The sequence below is a fragment of the Manacus candei genome, unplaced genomic scaffold, assembly GCF_025592945.1.
Source record: "Manacus candei isolate 608988 ecotype Guabito, Panama unplaced genomic scaffold, ASM2559294v1 h1tg000061l, whole genome shotgun sequence".
Classification (NCBI taxonomy): domain Eukaryota; kingdom Metazoa; phylum Chordata; class Aves; order Passeriformes; family Pipridae; genus Manacus; species Manacus candei.
In genome coordinates this window covers 2500502-2520944 of record NW_026138109.1, presented here as the reverse complement: position 1 = coordinate 2520944, position 20443 = coordinate 2500502, and the positions used below count along the sequence as shown (strand labels likewise).

At 41.2% G+C, this 20443-nt stretch overlaps 1 protein-coding gene across 1 annotated transcript in view; it reads left to right on the top strand.

Moving 5' to 3' along the window:
• Nucleotides 1-20443, top strand: part of PARP8 (poly(ADP-ribose) polymerase family member 8) — a 131553-nt gene that overhangs the window by 48144 nt on the left and 62966 nt on the right. The window contains exon 3 of the mRNA XM_051804755.1: nt 17275-17312. Within this exon, the coding sequence (XP_051660715.1) occupies nt 17275-17312 (38 nt within the window). The remainder of the gene's footprint in view (nt 1-17274; nt 17313-20443) is intronic.

Below are 20443 nucleotides of genomic sequence, written 5' to 3'. Positions count from 1 at the left end.
CCGTGGTATTACTCTGCTCTCCATTGCTGGCAAAATCCTGGCAAGAATACTCTTGAACAGACTAATATCCACTATAGCAGAAGAAATTCTACCTGAAAGTCAGTGTGGTTTCAGAGCCAACAGGAGTACCACAGACATGGTATTTGTTCTCAGACAACTGCAAGAGAAGTGTAGGGAACAGAACAAAGGTCTCTATGTAACCTTTGTCGACCTCACCAAGGCTTTTGATACTGTGAGCAGAAAAGGTCTATGGTAGACTTTGGAACGTGTAGGTTTTCCCCCCAGGTTCCTCAAAATGATCATCTCACTCCATGAGGATCAGCACGGCCAAGTCAGATACGGCAATGCACTTTCTGAACCCTTTTTAATTAAGAATGGTGTGAAACAAGGTTGTCTTCTCGCTCCTACCCTATTCACAGTCTTTTTCAGCATGATGCTCCAAAGGACCACAGCAGACCTTGAGGATCAGGACGGTATCTACATTTGATACCGTACTGATGGAAGTCTATTCAAGCTAAGGCGACTGAAGGCCCACACCAAGACCTTAAACCATCTTGTCCAGGAGCTGCTTTATGCTGATGACACTGCCCTTGTGACCCACACAGAAGCAGCTCTGCAGCGTTTAACATCCTGCTTTGCAGATGCTGCTGAGGTCTTTGGGCTGGAAGTCAGTTTAAAGAAGACTGAAGTTCTCCATCAACCTGCACCTCAGGAAATCCCCCATCATCCCCACATCACCACTGGCCAATCAGAGCTCAAATCAGTCCAGCGGTTTAATCACCTAGGTACCCTCATCTCCTCGGATGGTAAGATTGACGGAGAGATAGACAACAGGATAGCAAAGGCATACAGTGCTTTTGGAAAACTCCACAAAAAAGTATGGCTTAATAAGCACTTGAAGAAAAGTACCAAGATCAGTGTTTACAGAGCCACTGTGCTGTCTACGCTTTTATATGGTTCCAAATCATGGGTCATCTACCACCACCACCTGCGACTCCTAGAATGCTTCCATCAACACTGCCTCCGTACAATCCTAAACATCCACTGGTCAGATTATGTGACCAATACATCTGTTCTAGAACAAGCAGCAGTCACAAGTATTGAGGCCATGTTGCTGAGAACACAACTGTGTTGGGCAGGGCACGTCTCCAGGATGAAGGACCACCACCTCGCCTCCCTAAGATCTTGCTTTATGGTGAACTTGCCACCAGCTGCTGCAAGAGAGGAGCCCTGAAAAGATACAAGGACTCCCTGAAACAACATCTCAGCCTTGACCATATTGATCATCATAACTTGTCTACTCTGACCTCCAATCGAGAGGCCTGGAGACACACCATCTATCACACTGCTGCTTCCTTTGAGAACACACACAGGATCACTCTCGAGGAGAAAAAACAACGCAGAAAGAACCGTGTCTTGCAGAATATACCATCTAAGGAGTCTTTCTGCTGTGCCTTTTGCAATCAGATATGTCTATCTTGTATTGGCCTCTTTAGCCACCAGCATGCCTGTAACAAATGTGGATAGAGCCCTTCCCAAATCTTCGTTCACGAAGCCCAGCCATGCTGATGATGAATTTACTTAGCATTTTCTGTATGACTATCTGCCAGACGATCAGATATGGTTGTTTGGGTATAGAAAAAATAATATTCTGTGAACAGTCATGCATCTTAAAGCATTCTTTGGCTCAAGAAGAGCCCATGATTTATAAATTATTCTTTTTATATGAACTGTTACTAAATATGCCTAAATGCAAAAAAAAAAAAAAAGTTCAGTATGCTTTCTGTTGCATTTTGTCATGAGGATGAAACCAGATTATGTGATATTCAGAATTAGCTAAAATTCATGAGAACTTGGTGGAAGACCTGTTTCAGATCTTAGCCAACGCTGCCACTTCAAATGCATAAAAAACACTTGATCTGAAAATCCCTGCTGTCCCCTAATATTCTGCACACTACTGAAATGCAGTACAGGGGTGTGCTTTTAAATTTTTCTCGCTGAGTTACATTGAGAGTCATCAATGTAACTGCTCAGGAAGAGCAGTTATTGCCTTGAATTAAAAGGCGTGCAGGATATGAGTCAGTGGTAATCATAATCTAGCCATTTTCATAGATGCTGGACTCCACAATAATGACTCGAAGAGGAGACTGTGTGTACATGTAAGCAGTAGATAAGTAATTGACTGTAGGTATGCCAGTGGTCCTGAATTATATGAATGGATTATACTGGCATAAATAAACTGTATTGGGCAATTTCATAGATAACATCTATTAAAAATCTTGCCCTGTGGGATTTTGTTATGTTGAGTGTGTGCACTTTTAGTTTAGAGTATTTCTAAAAGCACATATAAATAATATATTTGGAAGTTATATATTGAATTAGCACTGATGTTAATGGAAGCTGTGAGTATGGAACTTGGAGAAAAAAATTAGTTTTAGTCCATATATACAGTATTTCAGATGTACGAAGAAGTATTGGGGCTGACTTTAGGGGAAGGGGGAAAGTGAAAAATTTGAATTCTTTGACATATCTTGAAAAATGGAAGAGAAAGAGTATTTAAATTTTTTATCTTTTCCCTGTACAGCAATGGCTGTTGCACACCAAAATGCCAACAAATTAATGAATGTGTGGAGTGATCAAATGTTATAGGTTATAAATTTAAGAGTGGAATTTTTCTTCCTCTGCCCCCCCACTGTAGGAAAGGCGGAGTTTGAATGGAAAGGGAGTATGGGTCAATTAGCCTTACAAAGGGTCTAGTTGGCCAGACCGCGTTCCTAGCTGATGGCCCATCAGAGACTGGGGGGAGAGGGGAGGAGTTTTGGGAGGGGGGAGCTGGCTCTGCTTGGAGGGGAGAGGGGCAGACTGCTGAGTTCTTTCTCTTGAACGGAGACAGAGTCTGTGTGTGGGCATTTTTTGAGAAAAAGCCTGGAAGCCAGGCTTTTCTGGCTTCTCTTCCTGGTGAAGCCGGATCACTGGTCTCGACTGGCTTCTCACACTGCCTCGTGACTCCAGCCAGAGCCTACTGTGTTTTCATCGGAGAGCTCTGTGCTCACTGAGGGAGAGAGAAGAGGAGCTTTGAGACACCGTCATCTAGGAACAACTGTGAGTTCTGTCGGGGGTGGACTGCTTTCCTTTCCCCCTTTCTTTTATTGGGTGAAGGGTCCCCCATTTTCTTCTTCGGCTTCTCCCGCAACCCAGGACCACTCCCCAGACCCCCTTCCCGCATGGTGACCATCAGGGCCTGACAGCACCTCCTACAGGTCAACACAGAGAACTGCAGGCTCTACATCTCCAACGAGCCAACAGCGCCCCTGCCAACCGTGATTAGAACTGCACTAAAGGACAGAGAAGTATTCAGACTTTTTTTTTTTGTTTGAAGGGAACGTCTGGGTACAGGACCATTATTCAGTTTTTTTTTATGTTCTGTTACTGTACTTACCAATATACATATATCTTTTAATAAAGGGTTGTTATTTCTCCTTTTTTTTTTCCACACTTCATTGATTAAAGCCTCTTAATTTTTGAATTTACAATTGCTGAGAGAGAGGAGTTTGGTCTGTCTCTTAACTCATCCTCTTTAACAAACATTCCAGTCTCTTCAGACTGAGACGTCAAAGAACAATGCCTAGGACTTTCCTCCTTTGCTGAGCACTCCATGCAAAGGAAGGGAGTTATTCCACTTGTTAGGGACATGGTGAAGTAAAACAGCGAATGCCTCCAGGTATTTATATGGGTTTTATATGAGATTTTGGTTTTGATGACTGTCAAGATTCTAAAATTATATGCTAAAATGATCAGGTAAAATTTCCTATGACAAGACTGTCTCTTGTTGGGTCACTGTAATTGTTCATTTTGCAGTTTGCCTTGTGTCTCTGCCCTGGGTTCATGATTGTTTCTTCTTGTGTCCTTTTATTTTTGTTTTGAAAGCTTGTGACACACAGGCTTTGTACAGGGGGTTGAACAAGGAGTTTTCTGTTGAATTGATCTGAGTTCAGAATCGAATTACTAGAATTACAACTACAGGAGCCTCAGAATAGCCTTCCAGTAGGAACAGTGTGGATCAAAACCGCATGGCTTTAAGGTAACTCCTAACTGGTTCCAGGAAGAGCATATCAAGGTGTCTTCTGACAGCAGTGCTCCAAAATGAAAAGGTACAAGCTGAAGAGAGGAAGAACTTTCTTCCTTAAAAAAAAGGCACACAACCACACACTAAAAAAAACCCAACCAAAACCAAAAATCAACCTTGCACACAGTGTGAGAAGATGGACCCAATCATGGAAATAAAGTGCCTGAAGGTTATGATCCTATATCTGCTCTGGCTGCTGCTGAACTGGGTCAAGAGTTTGTCCTGAGTTTGTTTTGTGCTTCATTTCCTGGCGAAGACTGAAATCGGATGAAGAGCTAATGGGGAGGATGGAAGGGGAATTTAAACCAGTGGGTCAGTGGAGAGAAGCAAGAATACAAAAGGGAAGTTTAAAGTGTATCCATGTTGATGGGAAGGAACTGGACCTGGTCAAACATTGGTGACTGCAAGAAAAGGAGGCTTTTGTAGTTCTGGGTGAAAAGGTCAGATTCTCATATAATCTGATTGCAGGCAACCTGGTTTTGCACGAATAGGTATATCTGGATTTAACTCTTTCCAGAATGACACACAGCACATGCTTTTTCACCCCCCCAAGTGTTCTTGATTTCCTAATTTTGTTTTTAGAAGTGCCCTCATGTTTGCTGGAGTGATGATTAATCCTGTCGACTTTGATGTACTTACTAGAAGTTGTCGTGTGTGTTTCATTGGAATATTTGGAAAAGGGAAAGTGTTGAGCTGCAGTTTTCTCTGTCCCCTTTATTTGAATGACATGCTAAATCAAGCAGGGCTTGATGAGTACCTGTAGTGGGTTTGCAACCTTCCCTGGGAGGGGAACAGAACTAGGATAGGTCACCTGACGCATATTTTACCAATAAGCTATTCCATACCATGTTACATCAGCTCAGATATAAAGAGACAAGAAGGAAACAACTTCCTTCTTCTCTTCTGGGGCGGTTGCATGGGATAGATGGCTGTTTTCGGAGGAGAAAAACACCTTTTGTGGGAAAGTAATCTTTATTGTTAGTTTTCTCTGTGTGTATAGTGCTTATAGATTTTTTCTTCTCAATGTAAATATAAAACCGCCTTTCTTAGCAGCCTCGGTTTGGCAAGTTTTTTTTTCTTTCCCTCCCCTTCCCTCCTCCTTCTCCCTCTATGGGGGTTGGGTGGAGTCTCGGTGGACACCGGACATTCAGCCAAAGTGCCAATAACAATATCTGATGCCGAAACCCAGGAATGGTGCCAAGAAAGTTTGTTTATATAAATACTGCCTCGCTTATCGTTTTGTTTTTCCTAACTTGGGAGCATACTAATATAAAACATGACCTTACACCCAGCTTTAGTATTTATACTTGTACTATTACTAACAGGCTTTCTGGGATGTGAAACTTACCCTTTGAAAGACCTCCAAGGGGACAGACACAACTTTCTTTCCCTTTTTAATTTTGACATAGATGGCTTTGCAATGAAAGTACCGATGATCTTAACTAACCCTTACTTGAGCTGTCTGACCATGGGACTGTTTATAACCAACACTATGAGAACGTTATAGGGATTGGGGACTGTAGTATTGTCTTTGGTGCCTTGTTGCAGGACAAAACAACCTTTGAGAGAGAATTTACTGGGATGTGCCTTAAGAGACCCAGTTCCTGGGTGGCAGGGAATGTGGATGAATTTAGGCAGGTTCTTAGGGTGTTTAACACCCCCCCATTGCCTGGGACTTCACATCAGAACAAGTATTCAACTTGTTCAACAAGTAACAAACTGACACGTCATTTAATGGAAGGATGCCTTGCTTACCCTGATCAAACCCAGCAACTTCTTGCCCTGTACTGGGGCCCAGCCTGTGCTTATTGAGCTGTTGTTCAGTACTGTAAAAAGACTATGACTGAGACACGGACCGAAACTACAACATCTGAAGTCATTATTGGCCCTGTAGTGAAAAGGAAGACATGGGTAAGGAGATCTACAGGACCTACAGGCCTACCTCCATGATTAGTAAGGGAGGAAGAAGGAGAAGGATCTACCCCGCCCACGCCTCCAAGAGAAGAAGGGGAGGCAGGAAAAACAGCCAGTGATTCACTAGAGGAAGCGGAAACAGTTCCACGTGAGAGAAGCAGAGAGGAAATCAGACAGGGAAGCGAAGTTACCCAGTCCCTGAGCCCGTCAGAACTTCAGGACTTGCGGAGAGATTACAGTTGCCAGCCTGGTGAATGAATTCTTACCTGGTTGCTCCGCTGCTGGGATAACAGGGCTAGTAGTCACCTGTTAGGGGGTCATGAAGCACAGCAACTAGGATCTATTGCCAGAGATCGTGAAATTGAAAAAGAAATTGGAAAGGAGAGAGGCATTCACACTCTTTGGGTTCGACTCCTCTCAAGTGTGAGAGAAAGGTACCAGTTTAAGGTAAATCTAATGAGCTCCCCAAGAAAGTGGACTACTGCAGATGGAGGCATCCAGTGCCTGCGGGAATTGGCAATGCTGGAAATCCTTTACAGTGGCACATATGATCCCCTCTTCAGCAATTCAGAGGATGTCCCTTGCATGCTGCCCATGTGGAGAAAGGTAATTCAAAGTGCCCCTGCATCATATGTTAACTACCTGGTAACAATATACCATCCAAAGATGGATGAACCAACTGTGGACACAATGTCTGCCTGGATATGGAGTATAGAAGAATGTGTGGAAGCCTCCTCACTCCCACGGGCCAACAAATTAGATTCCAGAGACAGCTCCAACACCTACACTGAGGAGAGGCCTTACAAGTGCCCTGAATGTGAGAACTGCCACAGAGCGAGCCCAAGAGATCGATCTCGGTCTCCTGTCCCACTCAGAAGGAAAGGAAACCCCAGGAGTAGACCACGTGGTGAACTATGGTTTTTTTGGCGTGACCAAGGGGAAGACATGAAGAAGCGGGATGATGAACCTACCTGTAAACTTGAAGCCTGAGTACGAGAATTGAGAGGGAAGAAAGCTAGTAAGAAGGCTGTCCATGTAGTTGATGCAGAGGCCCTGGAAAGAACTCAGTGACCTTTGAGATGTAAAAAGACTGAGATCAACTCCTGTGATCCCAATGGGGAGACCTCTGACTGGGCAATGCAGAGGTCAGACAGTGAATACTCTGACCAGGAAAAATAGAGGGGCACTACCTTCAGCCAGGAGAAGGAAAGGGACAGTAGGGTTTACTGGACTGTGTGGATTCGATGACCAGGCACATTGGATCTGCAGAGATACAGAGCTTTAGAAGACACTGGTGCACAGTGCACTTTGATGCTATTGAGGCATAAAAGCACAGAGCCCATTGGGATTTCTGGAGTAACTGAAGGAAGTCAAGAATTATCAGCGCTAGAGGCTGAAGTAAGTTCAATGGGGGACAAATGGGAAAAACACTCCATTGTGACTGGTCCAGAGGCCCCTTGCATCCTTGGTGTTGATTATCTCAGGAGAGGATACTTCAAAGACCCAAAGGGGTATTGATGGACTTTTAGTGTAGCCACAGTGGCTATAGAGAAATTTAAACAATTATCTACCCTACCTGGCCTCTTAGAAGATCCTTCCATTGTGGAATTGTTGCAAGTCAAGGATCAACAAGTGCCCACAGGCACTACAACAGTACATAGACAACAATACCGAACAAACTGAGATTCTGTGATTCCCATCCATAAGGTGATCCAAGAGCTGGAGAACCAAGGGGTGGTCAGCAAGACCTACTCACCCTTCAACAGCCCCATCTGGCCTGTACATAAATCCGATGGAGGATGGAGACTGACTGTGGACTATCGTGGCTTGAGTGAAGTTACCCAGCTGTTGAGTGCCTCTGTGCCAGACATGTTGGAGCTCCAGTATGAGCTGGAGTCGAAGGCAGCAAAGTGGTACGCCACCGTCGATATTGCAAATGCATTCTTCTCCATGCCCTCAGTAGCAGAGTGCCGGCTGCAGTTTGCTTTTACATGGAGGGGCACGCAGTACACCTGGAACTGACTGCCCCAGAGGTGAAACACAGTCCCACCATCTGCCATGGACTGATTCAGGCTACACTAGAGAAGGGTAAGGCTCCAGAACACATACAATATATTGATGATATTATTGTATGGGGTGACACAGCAGAGGAAGTTTTTGAAAAAGGAAAGGAAATCATCCAAATTCTTTCTCAAAACCGGTTTTGCCATCAAAAACAGTAAGGTCAGGGGACCTGCCAAAGAGATTCAATTCCTAGAGGTGAAATGGTAAGATGGATGTTGTCAGATTCCAGCAGAAGTCATCAATAAGATCATAGGCTCCACTGACTAACAAGAAGGAAACACAAGCTTTCCTAAGGGCCATAGGTGTTTGAAGAATGCATATTCCTGAGTACAGCCAAGTTGTGAACCCTCTTTACTCAGTGACCCATAAGAAGAATGATTTCCAATGGGCTCCTGAACAACAGCAAGCCTTTAAACAGATTAAACAGGAGATTGCACACACCATGGCCCTTGGACCAGTCAGGACAGAACCAAACGTGAAAAATGTGCTTTATTCTGCAGCCAGGGATAATGGTCCTTCCTGGAGCCTCTGGCAAAAGGTGCCTGGTGAGACCCAAGGCCGATCACTTGGTTTATGGAGCCAAAGCTACAGAGGATCTGAAGCCAGCTACACTCCCATGGAGAAGGAAATCCTAGTGCCTTATGAAGGAATACAAGCAGCTTCAGAGGTGATTGGCACAGAAACACAGCTTCTCCTGGCACCCCGACTACCGATGCTGAGCTGAATGTTCAAGGGAAAAGTGCCCTCTACACATCATGCCACTGATGCTACATGGAGTAAGTGGGTTGCTTTGATTACGCAGCATGCCCAAATCGGAAACCGAATCGCCCTGGAATTCAAGAGATCATAATAAATTGGCCTGAGGGTGGAAACTTCAGTGTGGCACATGAGGAAGAAGAAGAAGTGGATCGGGCTGAGGAAGCTCCACCATACAATCAGTTACCCAAAGGAGAAACACATTATGCCCTCTTTACTGATGGTTCTTGCCATATTGTAGGGAAGAACTGGAAGTGGAAAACAGCTGTCTGAAGTCCCACCCGACAAGTGGCAGAAGCTAGTGAAGGAGAAGGTGAATTGAGTCAATTCATGAAACTCAAAGCTGTTCAATTGGCCCTGGACACTGCCAAAAAAGAAGGATGGCCAAGGCTTTATGTCTATACTGACTCGTGGATGATAGCCAGTGCTCTGTGGGAGTGGCTGGATTGATGGAAGAAGACTAATTGGAAGTGTAGAGGAAAACCCATCTGGGCTGCTGATCTGTGACAAGACATTGCCGCTCGAGTTGAGAAGCTGTCTGCGAGAGTCCACTATATAGATGCCCATGCACCCAAAAATCAAGCTAAAGAGGAACATCACAACAACAAACAAGCAGACCAAGCTCCACAAGTCAGGGTGTCACAGGTAGATCTGGACTGGCAGCACAAGGGAGAGTTGTTCCTAGCTCAGTGGGCCCATGATGCTTCAGGCCGTCAAGGCAGAGATGCCACCTATAGATGGATGCAAGACTGAGGGTGGATCTAACCATGGACACTATCTCCCAGGTTATCCATGATTGTGAGACATGCACTGCCATTAAACAGGCAAAGAGAGTGAAACCCCTGTGGTATGGTGGACGTTGGGATAAGTAGAGATATGGGGAGGCTTGGCAGGTTGACTATATCACACTGCCACAGACTCACCAAGGTAAGCGCTACGTGCTCACCATGGTGGAAGCAACCACTGGATGGCTAGAGACTTATCCAGTGCCTCACGCAACTGCCCAAAATACCATTCTGGGTCTTGAAAAGCAGGTGATATCCAACATGCCACCCCAGAGCGAATTGAGTCAGACGATGGGACTCATTTCAAAAACAGTTTAGTTACTACTTGAGCAAGGGAACATGGCATTGAGTGAGTATATCACATCCCATATCATACACCAGCCACTGGAAAAGTTGAGTGGTGTAATGGACTGTTGAAAACTACTCTGAAGGCATTGGGTGAGGGGACTTTCAAGAATTGCCATCAGCACCTGGCAAAGGCTACATGACTGGTCAACACTAGAGGCTCCATCAGTCGAGCTGGCCCTGCCCAATCAGAGTGCTCAGCGATAAGACAACTGTAGAAAACAAGACCTGTATAAGTGCAGGATATAGGCGAATATGGGATATGAGTGTGATGTAAAATGGTATGGAATAAGGGGTGGAGATTGTAGTGGGTTTGTAACCCACCTTGGGAGGGAAATGAAACTAGGATAGGTTACCTGATGTATATTTTACCAATAAGCTATTCCATACCACGTTACATCAGCTCAGACATAGACAAGAAGGAAACAACTTCCTTCTTCTCTTCTATGATGGTTGAATGGGATAGACGGCTGTTTTCGGAGGAGGAAAACACCTTTTGTGGGGAAGTAGTCTTTACTGTTAGTTTTCCCTGTGTGTATAGTGCTTATAGTTTTTTTTTTCTCTGTGTAAATATAAAACCGCCTTTCTTAGCAACCTCGGTTTTGCAAGTTTTTTTCTTTTCCCCCCCTTTCCTCCTCCTTCTCCCTCTATGGGGTTGGCCGGAGTCTCGGTGGACACCAGGCCTTCAGCCGAAGTGCTGATAACAGTAATATTCTCCATTTGATTCAGATGCACATTGGTTGCATGAGAGGACCAGTAGTTCAATTATTCTTAGTGACAAATGCAAACTATAGTAATTTTGATTCAGTGCTTCTGTACCCCTAGGTTATGTCAAGAAACGAAAGCAGTGCCATTTTTGACGCACTGACACTGCTCATCTCTCTTTGGAATAGTTCTAATCTGTCATCAGTGAATGTGCCTGGGACTTTTCGTATGTCATCACACACGCACATTCTCCAACCTCCAGAGGAAAAGATTACTCAGAGTCACTTGTTACTCTTTTTTGTGTAATTCCTGGTGCATAATGGAGACTTTTGATGTACAGTCAAAGGGGCATGTGCATATATTTCAATTCTTTGCAAACATCTGGCTCTAGAAGCAAAAAATAGCTGTGACTGATGCTGGGTCATCAGTTGTCAGATAACAAGGATTACAGAAACTCATTGAGCTAAGGTGTTTCAGACGGACATTTGAAATGGACTGTATATCTAAAAAGAAATTGCTGAGATGCAGACATGCACATTCAAAGCATTTGAAAGGGTACTTGAAAAGCTTTTTAGAAATCCATCGGATTGTTTTAATCAAGAATCCAGAAAATAGTAAGATATGAAATGGTTCACAATCCAGCAGAGTAGCAAGCTACAAATATTTAAAATAAAAAAAGAAAATAGTGCTCACCAAAATTTGCACCCTTTGGAATACATATTGAAATTTTTAGGAAAGGATGAAGTACTTGTTTCCAGAAATAACAGAAGTGTGATCTGGGGTCAGAACAAAATCTATAAGATAGGAAAATTCAGAATACTGCCATAGTTCTGTGTATGTTTGTGAATATGACCTTCGGTGGAGCATTTCCTCATCTGATATGTGCTGGGTGGGATGGAATCCTTCAAAAGCTCTGGAGTGGAAAAGCAAGATTATTTTTTCTGTAGTGTAATTGTATTGTTTTTTTAAGAGCTCCATTGAAATGTAATGAAGTGTTTCATAGCACAGCAGTCATATAAACTAAGTGATGAAGTAGTTATTTCATTTCTTCATACAGTGTCAAAACCCCTAACATTTATCATTCACTCAGAGTTGTGGCAGTTGAACACCAAATGGAGAGTTTGCTTTAAGTTTCTTTGTCCTGCCTATAAGTAACACAGGAGTAATTTTTGCTTATATTTCAATTGCTGTTATTTTGTTTGTTCTGTTTTCAACATAGAATGAAATGGTTGTCTCCAGGCTGTGACTTTATATAAGACTAGTCTTTTGGTGGTGTCCGTTAAACAGAAGATATCTTTTTGCTATAGAAAATTGCTGCTAATGACTGCTGAGTCTCTTCTGCTGTTATTTGCATGCATGTAATCTATATACAAAATGGAAGAAAGACTTGACAGTGAAGCCTTTTGAAGTGTGTTTAAATATTAGTTTTGAATTGTAATTCTCTAATTTACATCATCTAATTCACATAAAGTCAATTAAAAAAAACAAGTGTTTTTTGTTTGTTTGTTTTTGTTAAGTAATCCAATTTTTTTGTGTAGATAGTGCACCTAGTTTTTTGTCTGGCCAATGCCTAAATGCCTTCATTTCCTATAAATTCTGAAGGTCCTTGTTCAAAGGTCAGCTATTTCAGAAATGCAGTTTGAAAGTTTTGTTTGGGTGGAATCCCACAATATGCGTTCTGAAAATCATAATTTCTACCCTGTATTTGTGATGGGATTTATTGTCAAGCTATTCAATTTCAAACTGGATCTCAGAATAGTTAGTAGGAAAGATAGTGGCTTGTGTTCATGGTGGAATGCTTTTTTGGAAACAATTTTGTTTGAAGAAGAAGGCTGGTCAGAAGTAAAGCAATATGAATGGTCTGGTTTCAGGATCAAATGGTGATCTTATTGAAGTAGAAGAGGAGGCTAAAGGCTGTGGCAATAATAGGAATCCACTAAAGAATTTGAGAGCATTTTCAAAGATAAGAAAACAAAGGCTTGAAGATGGGAATGGAAACATTTTCTGTATAATTAGTGGACATTCATGAAATGTTAATCTACTGTGGCATGTTATGTGTCGATACTGAAGATGAGTATGAATTTTGGGAGCTGATAGCTAGAAACTTGTAAAAGAATGCAATTTCAGTTGCATCTCCTCAACTGGACTTTATTCCTTTCCACTGCTTCACTAGAAGAGAATGAAAAGATAGTTTCTGTGTTGTATTGTATTTTCAGAAGTATTATGTAGGTTATTAAAAAGGCCCTTTAGTCCAAAGTTGTAACCAATATAATTTTATTTTTTGTATGAAAGTTTCAGTAATATTTTTTTCATCTCACTGTCTTGAATGGGTTAGATCTGAGATTTTGGAATATTGTAAACAAAAAATAACATCTTCTGAATTCTGTAGCTCCAGATGCATTAAGATTAAGGAAATCCTATTTACTCTTTTCTGGTATCCTGTTACAGATTGGTGTTAGACTACTGTAAGACTCCACATGACAAAAAATCTTATTTCCTTTCTTCAGCAAGTTTGCAAGCTTGCATTAGGACATGGAGCTCTAGCTCTACTAGAGACAACTAAAACTGGAATAGAAACTAGATCACAGTTTCCACACTTGATAAGGCAGTAAGTCAGTTGTTGCCGTGCAACAGAGCTGGTTGAATTGTCATAACTATTACATAGGCATAAATCTTAGATTTGTGCCAGATGCTTCACGCTGTTCCTGCTGTGCAAAACAGCTGGAAATTCAGCTTAAAGGATTTCTTTCCTAGAGAGAAACTATATCTAAAATCCATAAAAGTTAAAAAATCCAAAAAAAGCTCTGAGGCATCAGTGGTATAGAGCTGAGATAACATAGAGTTGATGGGAAGCTACATCCAAGCTACAGCATTACTGTTGTGGCTTTAGGATGCATGTTTGATCCTAGGTTGTATCATGATAGGTAAAACTGCAGTTCAAAGCTCAGGAAGCAGTCTTCCAAATTGATGTAAGGAGGTGAAGCTGGTTCTTTTCCTTTTTATGAATGTGCTTTATCAAAGTATCTTTTGCTTTGCTGTCTTTTTCAGTTTTCACAGGTATTTTTCTTTGCCCTAGAGATGCAATTTGGGAGTAACATTTTGTCTGGTAGTATAATCACTTTGGACTCTCCACTTCTTCTTAACTAGCTTTATAAATTATAGTAATGTCAAATGCAGGCGAATCTACTTTTTTCATATTCATTTGTGACAGATTTATGTGAAAAATAGCAATTACATGGTGCATCCCTATCTAGCTGATGAATTATTTCTCCAGTGGAGATGAACCATTGCAGAATAATCTTTCTGAAGAAGGAACAGATATGGTTAAAACACATTGGAAAATGCTTACAGTGAGACCCCTGTGATTAAAAGTGGTTCTAAGCCAAGGCTGTGGATGTTAATATTATTTCAAGCAATAAGAAATTTACATTAAAAACACATAAGCAGTGAAACTTGACAGTTCCCACTAATTTCTCACATGGTGCTTTACTATTTGTTAAATAAGAAAAATTTTACTAGGCCATTTCTGGTATGAAGCTTGTTCTGAGCTTGCAGGTCGAGCAACATATGTACTGCAGGATGTCTTCTGCAGTGGGTCTGGGCTGATAAAACAGGAACAGCACCATCATCAAGGCTTTGTTTATGCTCAAAAGTTTAGCTGTGTTCGTGTAGCTAAAGCAATATAACTGAACGAGCAATGGTGATGATTAGAATGTGTTTATGGGAATGGAAATAAATTATAGTGCTATGAGCTGTATTTAATAACTGCAATAAGGTTGTACAGAGGAACTGCATTGCCAGAGGGGAAAAACCACATCTCTCACTGGAACAATCATGTTGTACTTCTATGTGAGGGCCAGGCCTAAATTAATTCCAGTTGCATTTCTGAGTACTTAAATGAGAAAACTACTTTAGTAAAGGCTTTCTCTGGATTTGAGAGGATTTAACACTGAGAGGTGTTGAACTTCTGCATCTTTAGTGAAGTCTGTGCATGTTAAGGTGCTGTAAGCCATCACAGTCCTGTGTTTCTGTCTGGGCTCTAAATCTCATTGAAGTCAGTGAGAGAATGCCTGGGTGGCTACAAGACAGGAGTCCCTTAAGAGACCTTTAATAACCTTGTAATATCTTGTTCTCTGGCAAATCGTGCACAGTCAGTAGGAAGCAGTTTATCCTGAATGCAGAAAAATGTGCCCAAGTGTGATCATATGTGACAATCACAGAGGTGAGCTGAGACACAAATCCAAGTTTTGTTTTGTTCAATAGTTTTATTTCTGCTTTTTGCTTCCATAGTCCACACATAACTAACGCAAGATGACAAGCCCAAGCAAAGCACCACCACCTCTCTTTGGTGCTCAAGCCATTTATTCTTCCTACTGCTGGATTTACTGGGTACTGGATCAGACCTTGGATTTGAATAGTACCCACAGGATCTGGTTTGAGAATATTTCTGACTTGCGTTTTCACAAACCTTTTTATTTGTTCCATCTCACAAGATGTACAGTATATTTTTTGGTTACTAGTTTCCATTTAGCATTACCACAGAAGTTGCTGCCTTGGATAACTACATGATGAAGAGAAACACACTTCCATAGAATTTCTGCACATGTGCACATAGAGTAAGTCAAGTCCAGCTTCAAAATGAGGTTAGGTTGCTCCAGGCTTTACCCAGTTGAGTTTTGAGTATCTGCACTTATGGAAGTTGTGTAACTCTTCAGCCCCTGTTCTTGTTCTCAGCATTAAAACAAACCCGTATATAGAAATTCTGGAGGCAGCAAAGAGGTGTGCAAGCAGCCAGTCTGAAAGAGTAAGATTGAAGTACCTCTTTTGGTAGTGGAAGGAAGAAGTCATGATAACAAAAGCAACATCTAGAACATGGGTTTTGATGAGAACAGGCCCTCAGTTGACAGCCTGGGGTGGTTTTTTTTTGGTTGTTTTTCTACACCACAGAGCAAAATTCTCCTTATGTGACCACAGTGAGATCAAACATTTCCTTATTTTGGAATATTCCCCCATTTAAAAGAGTGATATTTTACACCATAACAGATTAATTAGATTTAAATAATCCAGTCCTTAGGGAAAATACTCCAAGATGAGGGGATACAGATGCTGCCTATTCCAAATGTCTAAAAAAATAATTAAAAGAGAAAAAATAATAAAATGTTGAATGTATACAATGATGAGATTTTAGCTGGCTTGACAGAGGCTGTCGAGTTGTGTGACGAAGTCTGTGCTCAACTGTAATAAACACTCCTTCTGCTTCAATTTATGTGAACATTTGCAGATGTTGAAGAAACAGGCATCTTTGCCTCTTAATCAAACAATACATAAAATAATCTAGAATGGATGACATGCAAAAACAAGTGACAGAGCTGTGTGTTGATTGACTTACGGAAGCAAGTGGGAGGGACCTACTTTTTCATATTGATTGCCTCTTACAGTCACTGGACTGTGAAAGTGGAGCTCGTTTAACACAAGCCCATGAGAGAGAAAAGTTAAAAATCATACCTGGCTTCAGTTTCTTGTCTACATGGAAGCTGTATTCGTGTCCCTTAGACAGATCCCCTGAACCAATTTTCAGCACTTTTTCATCAAGTACAAGAGACACCAAAATTTAGTAAGAGGACTGTGCCATCCTGCCTTTGTCTGCTTAACTCACTACAGACATGAACCTGTACTATGTATTATTTATATGAGTAAGTTGACACAATTTATAGGATTTAGAATTGGAAATAGCATGAATTATGCAACAGAAAGCTTTCAATGTGGTGCAGAGTTGAATCTGTTTAATGCAAAAATGAAGATGCACACTTAAAACCAGAAAGACTTGATGGGTAGTTAGATAACTGAGCAGCCTATTTGTCCTACTCTCAGAAGCGAGTTTAGTGAAGGTCTCCCTGGGTGGTAGGGAAAACAGACGTGGACTGTGCTGGAGGATCAGGGTGGTGTGTTTGAGTGACACTTCTGATGAGGCTGATTCAGGTAATCCACGTAGTGAAGCTACCCTTTAGTGTGACTGTGGTTCTTTCAAATTTGATTTGAACGCAGCTTGACGCAAAGGTACAGATATGACATAAAATGTGGAATTTTGATAAGAGAATGGAGACCAAGCTATCCAGAGCCTTTGCTGAGACTCACAGGAATGTACAAAAGTACCTCAGACAATGAGAAAGGCCTCCTGCTGAGTCTTGAGTCAAACCCAAAAGCCAGGTGCAGGGAAAACTGGGCTTTACTAGTTTTGGTGTTCAAAGAGTCAGTGACCTTTTTTTTTTTTTTTAATCATACATACAGATATTGTGAAATGTTACTGTAAAGGGAATTTAGTGCCGTTTTGATACTCCTTTTAAGAAGGTTGAAATCAGGGTGTGCCAATTTAGTGAAATAAGCTTTCACAATGATGCTCTTTATTTTCAGCTGAGCACTTTGGAAGCCATGAAAATAGCTCTTACCTTCTGTTCTGGAAACTGTCAAGAACCTATAAATAGGCATAAAATAATACAGGAGCAGGAAAAAATGTTATGTCAGCAATTAATGTTGTTGTTTCTAATTTTGTTGTCGTTTCTTTTTCTTTTCTTTTTACAGTGTATCCTATTCAGTGCATGTCTCTGAGGATTACCCAGGTACAGTGCAACATTCTTGTACATGAGACATGTATATATGTTACCACAATTTGCTATATTCAGATGGAAATATCTGAAAGGGTGTTAATGTCTTCCAGCTGCATCTTATGCTAATAATTTTCCATTAGTTAGAATATTGTCACAGTCATTTCTCCTTTTCAGGCATCATTTATCAGATGGGTCAGGGTGAGAATACAGGTTCACAACTTTAGAGAGACTGAGGCTTGTAATGCTTTCCGTGTCTGGAGCCAGAAGTGATAGGAGTGAGAAAGTGCCCTGCCTCTCTTTGGCATGGTAGATAAAGCTTGATCTTCAAGAATCTGAGCAGCCTGGCGCAGGGCCAGCAAAGAACTTCTGCATTAGACCTTGATGAGACTACTCATGTTCTCCAAGATAAGCCTGTGAACTGTGCATTGATGCCTCTCAGGGTTAGTTGGAGCCAAGAATCCATGCAAGGACCTTCAGTAATGTTACTTTGCAAAGCTGGGTTGGCAAAAGCATTTGTGTGACCGTGCGGCCAGTCTCAACAAGGGGAATTATTCTTAGGAAAGACAACCTGGTAGTAGCAAAAGCTAGTTTTCAGGAAGCTTATTTCCCCAATTTCCTTCACAAAGAGACTGCACAGGTACTTCAGGCAGCACAGGCTAGCAGAAACAGAAGAGGGAATCAGGGATGACATGTGCTGTGCAATTAATAGTACATGGTGGTACTGTCGAGTTGCACCACACTATGCACCTGTGATTGTTGAATCGTGTAAGTACCATGAATGATATTAAACCCTCTGTACTTTTTGATCTTTGTCCATAACATCTTTTTACTTTTTCTCAAAGAAATATTTCTTGTTTCTTTTAGAAGCTCTAAAGAAGTATGACTTTGATCTTCTTCACTGATGAGCAGCAGACTATGTCTGATCAAAACACCAGTGTTTGAAGCATATGTACAAAAAAATCAACAGTGGTGCTAAAAACAATGGATTATGTGAAAGAATGCTAACAACCTTTATTAGATATATTTTTTAACCAATAAAAACTAGAAAGAAAAATTATACTAATATTACTCTATTCAATATGTAGAAAGGGGAGAAAGTGAGATTCAAAAAATGCACTGTCGTAAATTGATTTACTGATTACTCCATTGGGTTGACAAGGAATGGAGAGAAAAATGGTTGGAAAAAATCTTCACCATGTGTTATTAACAGTTTCTTCTACTAAACATCACAAAATTTTACCTCTGGGAACCCCTAACTAAATGGCAAGCTGGAGCACTGAACCAGCAGCAGTTACTCCCACAGCATATGAGATCTCATTTCCTGGCAAACACTTCTGTCTGACAGACCTCAAATTTCCCTTTTGAGTGTTATTTGCAGCATGTCCCAATGGCCTACAAGCCTGAGTGACTTTGTTGGCCTTAAGACCTGATGAATATTCTCTGCCTTCACCCATTATATTTTAAAGGCAGATAGCATTTGAACGTTTCACACTATAGCTAGCTTGGAGCACAGAGTAAACCTGCACGTCTACAAATTAAAATCCAACCCTTCAAGGCTTTGGAAGACCTGATTTCATACACATCTCAAGGTTTTGCGGGATGTATGTGTGCTTCATGATGAAGAGGTTCGTTAGGAATGCTAATAGCTTTTTGCCATTTTACGACTTTGATCTAAAATACTTATTTTGACTTGGTGAACCAGATTCTTTGTCTCCTGTCTTTGTCCTAAATTTCTAGCTTAGCATTACTGCTGACCATGGTTCTCTTCTCAGGCATGTGTTTTAAGGGATGTTTCAGGGACATGTCAGGGTGCGATGGTGTCAAGTCTGGGGAGCTGTGTCCTGTTGTCCTCCTCAACTGGAAGGTGTTCTTCAAGTGCTGCTGCTGGTTGATAGAGTTCAGAGCAGCACGTGCTCATCAATAAAAATTTATAGTCCAAGGTTTAAGTCCATTATCACATAGCTATACCAGACTTGTATCCTGTGTAGTTTAAGAGTGTGTAATACAGAGTGGATTGAATTTGTAAATCCAGGACAAGGCTGTCATAGTTGATCATCAGATAAATTGCTAATGCATGCAATACATATATGAAAATAGAAGTCGTGAAGTCACTATAGAAATGATGTTGATTCAGCTAAAGTGATACCACCAGAAGTAAGAAGAGCTTTGAGTAATATGAGTAATATGCATATGCAATGCACTGTCTGCACTGCTGTTGTGTATGCAGCATCACCACCTTGGTACTGATAACTGTGTAGCTGTTGCTGAATTACTTCATAAAACATCAAATACAAACACCTGAGCATTAAATTGTACCTATGGAAACTGTAATGTGACATGACAACTTTCAATAGTGGAAAGTGTTTGAAAGTTTCATAATTGTGAATGAAAGCTAAAAATGTACTTAAAAAGGCACACTGCAAACTTAACAGGAATAGTGCTGAGACAGTAATGTCTGAAAGTTACGTATCCATTGCTGAAATTGTGAAAAAGTTTAGTGGCAGGTAATAACAGTTCCAACAAAATACCACTGTAACAATTTTCTTATAACATTGGCACAACTGTTGAAAATAATACTCCTAAGTAGCACTTATAGAATATAACATCAATGAGTAGACTAAAGTCCTATTAATATGAGAATATCATGACTCCTGTGAGAGCTTTTACAGCAGCAAGCATTTTGCTAATGAATATATGTTCAGAATTATTTGTGTTGGCTGACATAAACTTGTAGAACTGCTGTAGTCTTTTATCCCACTGATTTGTGGTTTACATACCTGTTAGCAGAAACATTCTTTTCTTAGACGCCATTAGACTGCAGCAGAGACGGAGAGAACCAGTTTGTGGCAGCAAGTAGTTTGCTGCATCCCTCCACTAGGTCCAGGTACTAGATCCTCCTCTTAAGAGGAGAGGTGTTCCTGAGTGTGGTGTGTTAGGAACTGGATGTGGAAGAAAACAAACCAAAGCCAATATCTTAATTTCAAGTTTCATCAGATTGATGGAAGATAAAAAAAACCCCTAATAACTGCCAAATAGAAAAGGAAAAAAAACGCCAACTTGGCAGTGAAAATCATTATCCAGCTGCCGAGAAAGAATGACAACGGACATAAAAACATAATAAAAATCTATAAAACCTATTACTA